The sequence below is a fragment of the Blastomyces gilchristii genome, assembly GCF_000003855.2.
Source record: "Blastomyces gilchristii SLH14081 genomic scaffold supercont1.1, whole genome shotgun sequence".
NCBI lineage: Eukaryota > Fungi > Ascomycota > Eurotiomycetes > Onygenales > Ajellomycetaceae > Blastomyces > Blastomyces gilchristii.
In genome coordinates, this window is record NW_003101682.1 from 2,426,902 (window position 1) to 2,434,788 (window position 7,887).

The 7,887-nt window shown below is 30.2% G+C and overlaps 1 protein-coding gene across 1 annotated transcript; it reads right to left on the reverse strand.

The window, feature by feature from the left end:
• Window positions 1–244: 244 nt before the first annotated feature.
• On the reverse strand, window positions 245–437 carry BDBG_16095 (uncharacterized protein; the record flags this gene model as incomplete). The annotated part of the gene is made up of 1 exon (XM_031724114.1): window positions 245–437. A coding segment is annotated over one exon (192 nt), but the record flags the coding sequence as incomplete, so codon positions are not given.
• Window positions 438–7,887: the final 7,450 nt, after the last annotated feature.

A 7,887-nucleotide genomic window follows, 5' to 3' on the forward strand; every position in this document is an offset into this window, starting at 1 on the left:
TGCATTATATCTAGTTTATTATCAGAGTCATTTCTCAATTCTCTAATCTTAATAGAAGTTTGAGAATTCAAATTCTGTTTATATTTAGCTGAAGAATTGAAGTTTGAAGATTTAGATAGTTGAGAGTCTCTTCTTTTTAAGCTTGTAGTTGTAGATTTACTATCTTGACTATTCTCTTCTGTTCTAGATTGACTTTAAGCTTTATCTTTTCTCCAGTTCTTTTGAGTTCTTGAAGTAAATATACATTCTTTTGAGCTGAATGCATGTTTTTCTTTGCAATTAGAGCATTTAAGCAGAGTATATTGACATATTTCATCTCTTTTTAAGCATGATTCACATTTATGCTCACTAGTTTTATAATCTCTAGCACAGAATGCATATTTTAAGTCTCTAAAATAAAAGATTACAAAGTATTCATATCTTTGACAGTTTGAGCACTGTATTTAAGCTTTGAGATTCATTCTTGAGTCTTTGTATTCATGAACTCTTATTTTCATATCTTCTACTCTTACTTCAGAGATATTTGACTGTTGAAGTGTTTTTGTATATACTAGAATAGAGACATTTCTTCTGCTTTGTCTGAACTCAATTGAATTTAGTCATACAGGCTCTTTTCTCAGTTAAATAGAGTTGTATTCTTCTAATTCATTTTTGAGAAGTAGCACTTCTTCTTCACAGTCAAAAATTTCAACTGGAATATTATAAAGAATGAATTTGTGTAAGAATAAGTACTCGCAGGCGATTATTCGGGTGTTTGCAGCTTGGCGTGATATGTACTGTTAACTACTAGAAGTATTCACAGTAGAAAGATAAAATGTAGAAGTCAAATGTATAATAGTATTCAAGCTGAGTTATGAATAGTATTCATGAACTTCAGTCTATATAGTTGTGTATAGTCAAGAGCTGCTAACTCTATTGATTACACAAGAGATAGAAACAGAGATAAAGAATCTGCAAGAAGTGAGATTTCTTACATACTCTTCTCTCTCTAAGACTTTGTTCATAAAGCCTTTCACTGAGTGATTTCATAGAATCAGGCTTAGCACTGCAGTGATACTTACTAAAAATCCTTTATAGATATAAAAAAAAAAACCTCAGTGAGAAAAAATCCCTTGTTATTACAAAGAGAAAAGAGTCTGTTACTCAGTTTCTTATTCTGTGAGGTTCTTTATAGCCTGCAGATCTTTCTCTGACTATCATACAGATTCATCTCACATCTTTTATATAGAAGAGTTCTGGTTGACTCTCAATCATTTTCATAAGATTCTTGTGTGATTATTACACAGATTCATTCTGCAGGTGAATCACTTTCTGTGAGATTATTCTCATTAAAGAGAAATATTTGTGAGTTGATCTTTCACTTATTCTTATAAATCATCATTCTTTGACACTGTAGAATTGTAAGGAATTTTTCATTCTTTCATCAACTCTGTAGAATTGTAGAATCAAGATATCTACAGTCTGCAATCACTCTTTGTAGTTATATAGAAAGATTCAGACCTGTGATTCATAATCACTCTTTATTTACTAGAGTGATCTGACTGTTCTGTGAGATTATTCACAGTGTAAATAAATCTCTTTAAAGTATTATAAATACTTCAGATCTGTCTGTGAAATCTCATCTTCTTTTCTCTTTTTCTATAACAGCTCTTATTTTTATAAAGTGTGAGTATTCTCATTCATCTGTAAAATGTTTTCACTCAGATAACAGAGACAGAGTATTTCTGACAATATCTGTATATTGATTCAAGAACTTTTTAAGAATAAATTTTTTTTTCAATTTTAATATCTTTATAAATAATATCTGACTGCTGCTGAGCTTCTTATGAGCATTTCTGTAACTTTTCTGATTACTTTTTACTGGCTGGTGAAGCAGAGGCATCACTGCTTATTACTGTATCTTTATTTATCTCAGTCTTATCACTGCATCTGATCTTCAGATTAGTAGTCAATCTCATATCTCTCTCAGATCAGTTTCTGACTTTAGACAGCATAGTTCTGTTCTTTACTATAAGTCTCTCTGTAAGTAATTTCTTACAGACTCTAGCTAATAGTTTCTGTAAAGCTCTCAGTGCTGTCAGTGTCTTCTATGACTCTGCAGGTCTATAATCACTTCTCTTCTACTCACACAATCTCTGATCAGATATATGTAAATATGTCTAGATTCTCTATCAATGATTCTCACACTGCAGTGCATTTTCATAATTTGATTGTCAATAAGAGATGAGTTCCCAGATACTTATAAAATTCAGATAATTAAGATAATATAAATATCATGAATTTGTAACAGAAGTTAATCTGAGTAGATGAGCTCTCTCTTCATATCTCAATTATTTTCAGACTGAATACTTCAGTATAACTGAGAAAGTGAATACAGCTTCATAAGAAGTATCTGATTATATACACAGTTAATCAGCTCTCAAGATTCTACTGCAACTGTGTATACTCTGATATTCAGCTTTTCTAAAGTCTGTGCATTTCTGACAGTCTTTATATTAAATATAATAATTATCTGTACTGTGAGCATGATACTCTCTGCTTCTTTGAAGAAAAGAATTGATAGTTACAGAAGAGTTAAGTGTTACAGATATTAAGAATATAAGTGTGAATTTTCTTTGTTTTTTCTGTATTAATCTCTAAATTGTGTTCACAGTTCTGTTTTTATTTTCTTTATTTTTTAGCTTTAATGAGAATATGATTTCTTCTTCTCTTTGTATATGCTGTGAACTGTTCATCTCAGTAGAAACTCATTATCTTATAAACTAGAGTTTATAAATGACAGTATTAATATCTTTATTATAATCAGATTCTTAGTAAAGACTGTATTATTCTGACTTATCAGAATTCACAGTATGAAAGTCATGTCTCAGCTTTCACAGATATCTGATCTGCTCAGATAATTCTTAAGTAAACTTATTCATCTTATCAGAAAATTCTTATCACTGAATCTTGAATCAGAGCTTATAATCTTGCTTCTCTGAGTTAATAATCTCTTTGATCTAATATTCTCTTTCACTCTCTAGTACTTTATAAATAGAGTGATAAGTCACAGAATTCTCTTCTAAGAATTTCTTATATTTACAGAGTAAAGAGACATGAAAAATATTATATATTTACAACTCAGATAACAGTTTCAACCTATAGAACTGTAAACTAACTTTCTTCATAATCTTATAAGACTCTGTTCATAAGAGATTCAGCTTCTTACTAGTTCTTCATATAATAATGTTTTCTAAACTTAGTTAGACTCTATCATCTTTCTTGAAACTCTTTATAATATACTTGAAGTCATAATATCTCTTCTGATACTCTTGAGTCTTTCTCAAGAATTCACAGACTTTCTCTCAGATATTCTGAATTCTCTTAGTCTGTTCACAGACATTATCACACTCTATAATATACTCTCACAGATTCATTAAGATTATCTGTGAGTAAGTCTCAGTAAGTATCTCAAAGAGGGTTTTATCTGTGCTGATATGCTTTGAGTTGTTATATATGAACTCTGTGAGTGATAATTAATACACTTAGTTATTTGATTGTAATTGATAAAGCACTGCAGATACTGTTTTAATATACTTATCAGACATTCTATCTAATCATCTATCTATTGATGAAAAGCTGTGCTTAGATCTTACAAGATCTTCAGTATAATTATCAGATCAGATCAGAACTCTCTCACAAATATTAATTCCCTGTCTGAGATAATATTTACAGACAATTCATACAACTGAATCATATCATGAACAAAGATATAAGTAAAATCCTTTAACTTTAAGTTCTTGTGAGTGAGTATAAAGTGTGTTATCTTGATAAAGTAATCTACTATTATGAGCACACTGTCAAAGCAGGTATCATATGTATTCTTACTTTTAGAGAGACTTATAAGAGTATTCATTTCTAGCTATTCTCAAGGTTTTTACAGAATGAGTAGAGAAGTAAGTTCTTTATATAATCTGAACTACACTATCTGTGAATTCTGATAAATAGTATAAGAATTCACTCTCTTCTTTACAAGTTCTTATATCTTCAGTCAGAAGTATTTTCTTATAAGTAACTTATGACTTTTAGTGTCTGTAAAATGATCTGCTAGAGAAGAGTTATGATATCTTTTAATAAGTTCTATATATAGAAACTCATTCATAGAGATATAAATTCAGTTCTCTCTTTATAAGAGATTATTTAAGTCTCTTTAATTCTTTATTTCTGTAGAATTAATTTCTGCTATGAGCAGTTGCTGAATATACTGAGTATATTCATTCTGCAGTTACAGTTCAGACAATCTGAACAGAAGATCTTTTAAAGACTTATACTCTGTTTTCTCTTATATCAGATCTTTCATAATGCTTCTCAAAGTCTGTAAACTCTTCAGATTATAGATACTCTCTTCAAGAATTCTTATAAAGATTCTCAGAGTGTTAACTCTCAGTGTTATAGAGAGTAGTTATATAGACTTCTTTTCTCTCTTCTCTCTCTTCTCTTATAAAGAATTGAGAGACTCTTCAGTCAATTTCTTTATAATACTCAGTCTAAGCATTCTGTGAAGCTTTTCTGTCTTCTCTAGTCTCTCTGTGTCTGTTATTCTGGTCTTCTTAATATAGTCAGATCTGTGAGAGAGTTCATCTGCTGAGTTCTTAGTTCTCTTAATATACTCTATCTTGAATCAGAATTCACTCAGTCTCTGAGCTCAGTGAATCTGCTGCTATGAGAGTTTCTTGATTAAAGTAAACTGTTAAAAGCTGTCATGATCAGTTTTAACAGTAATCACTGTTATAAGACTCTTAAATTAGTGATATCAGTGATGAAAGAATTTCACTATCATGAAAAGCTTCTGATTATAGATGTTATAGTTGATCTCTGCAGATTGCATCTTTTATAAGAAAAAGATCACTGAAACTCAGTTCTCATTTAACTGTAGTTATGAGACTATTTCTGAAATTGTAAAGAAGAAGACATCTGTCTTCAATCTGATTAAGAGTAAGAGATCAAAGTGAAACAGTATCACTGTATCTGTAAATATCTATTTTAATCTTATAAAGATCTCATAAGCTTCTGAAATAAGAAAGTTCTCACAGTTCTTTCTTCTTAATAATCTTTTCATTCTTTATTTACAGAATAACTTCTTATTTTTATTCTTCAGTATGTTTGTAAGAGTCAAGAAGATTATTATAAATACAAAAATAAATCATCTATAGAAATTCACAAAGCTTAGAAAGATCTTAATCTCATGAATACTAGTTAACTCTGACTTTGATAGAATAGTCTTAATTTATGAAGATTTCATCTGAATATTATCTGTGATAATGACATATTCTAGAAAATTAATTTAACAGATACTGAAGTTGTACTTCATGAGCTTAATATATAGTTCTGTCTTATCTAAGGTCTTTAACATAGTTTATACATACTCAGTGTGTTCTTTCTTCTTCACAGAGTACATTATTACATTATTTAGATATATTATTACAAACATATTCAGATATATATAAAGTATTTTATTAATAAAAGACTGAAATGCTATGAGAGTATTAGTCAAATCAAAAGATATTACTAGCTATTCAAATAATCTCAGTGCAGTTCTAAAGACAGTCTTTCATTCATTCTCAGACTGTATTTACAGCTATGTATATATATTGATTACATTCAGTTGTATAAATGTAACAGCTTCTGTGAGATAATTGATCACATTATCAATGAGAGACAGAGAATAGTAACTCTTTGTAATCTTGAAGTTCAGGTAATAGTAGTATATATACAATCTGAGATCTTCATTCTTCTTCTTCATGAATATCACAGAGACTTCTGCAGAGATCTGTGAAGATTGAATAAAGCTATTCTTCAGATTCTTCTTCATATAAGCTTGCAAGACCTCTGTCTTATGATGAGAGAGCTTATAGATTGATTCTTAGAAGAGTTTCTATTCTTCTATCAAATCTATTATCAGATTCTTCTTATAGTAAAATGAAAGCTCAGCTGTCTTTACTGAGCTGAATATCTCTATAAGATCTCAATATTTCTCTAATATCTGAAGCTTAGTTTTCATAACTGTGAAGTTCTCAGACATTTATAAAGTTATTATATAGATAAGCTTGTCTTCTCTAATTAACTCTGCAGTATTAACTGATTCTATCTCTGTGAGTGAGTCTATCAACACTGATCAGAAGTATAAACCTGACTCACAGACAGCTATATATTAATTGTGTCTTTGAAGTTATATAAGTCTCAAGTACATGTCATCTGTGATGTCTGAAATAATTATAGTTTTTATAAATCTTCTTTAGATTCTGAAGAGATCTTGTAATTCAAAGATGACTCTTATAAGTCTCTTAATTCTCAGGTCTGAGTTCTCACACTCTGCTTATTATAAGAGTAGATTCTCAGTTTTCTTCACTCAGCTTATTCACTCTATGAGCTTTAGACATACTACAGTGATCTGAGATCTTGAGTTTATCAATACTTTTCATGCTGATAAAACAGCAGTACTGTGATATAATCTCTCTTTGTGAGCATGCATTTTCATTGAAGAAGTAACAGATTCAGGTGTCAGCTTTAAGACTCTTAAGAAGACTGCTGACTCTGTCTATAACTTCTTAAATTTCTATTTTGATTTGTCTGAACAGTTTGTATGAAGATGTTCTGATTTAGAACAGATAAAGTAGAGACTTCTTCTTAATCTCTCTGTTATACACTCTGTGTATAAGAGCTTGTGAAGCTCTCTCTCTCTGCTCAGAAGTCAGATATGAATCTCTCTGTGTCTTATTATCTTTTTCTGATAAATCTGTTCTCTGTTATTCTGACTCTCACAGAGCTAATCAGTGATCTGCTCTCTATAAGTCTGTGACTCTCACAGTGATCTGTAAGCAGTGAATGAGAGTCATTAGTTTCTTCAGAGTCAAGAACTTAGAGTCTTACTCAATGAGCTTGTTCTGTATATCTTTATTCAGTCTCTTTATAAATATTATTATTCAGATCTTATTTCAGAGCCCTGTTTTCACAGATCTCAATTCATATCATAATTTTATAAAATGCTGTGAGTAATCTTCATCAGATTTCTCATCTCTTTTTCTAATATTAATGATTACAGTTCAGATATTCTCTGTCTGACTCACAGAGTCTCTCAACTTATTCTCTAGATAGATCTTGAGAACAGATCAGTGAGATCTCTTATAATTATTCTCTAGATGATTCAGTTAGTTCTTGACTTCAGTGTAGTAGAGATCTGTTATTATATAGATAACAGCTTCTTCATCTTTCATATCACATAGTCAGACTTGTGAGTCAATTTCAAATGTAAACTTGTAAAAGCTTTTATAGATTATAATTCAGTAAGTGACCTTAACTAGTTGCAGCTTAAGAAAGTTTCTTTCAGTTTGCAGATGTCTCTGAAGATTATGTCTAGAGACTCAGTTTAAGAGTGTTTGCAGACAGTAAGCATTTCTTGTAGAAAAATAGCTTGATTTTATAAGAGATGCTCAAGAATGTTCTTCAATGAAATTGATTCATTTGTGAGTTCAGAGAGTTTCTCTGTCACAGATGCAGAGAATAGTGTCTCATAAGTAATTGATAAGTTCTCTGAGACTTCTTTCACAGAGATTATTCATGGTTCAGATGACTGCTTCTGAGTAGACTGATCATCAGAATCATGAATTTCACATTTAATCTCATTTAATCTGGTCTCATACATTTCTTGGTGTGAATCCCGCTGAGACTAGTCATTAAAAAAACATGCAAAGTGACTATATATCAGATCTGAAAATGAAACCATGACTTGAAAAAAATGAGAAAGTGGTTTCATTTGGTCCCATTTAGTCTCATTCTTGACATAAAGTTACTATTTTTAGACATTTTAAGGTTTTTTTTAGACTATTTTTAATTTTTTAAAAAGTAACG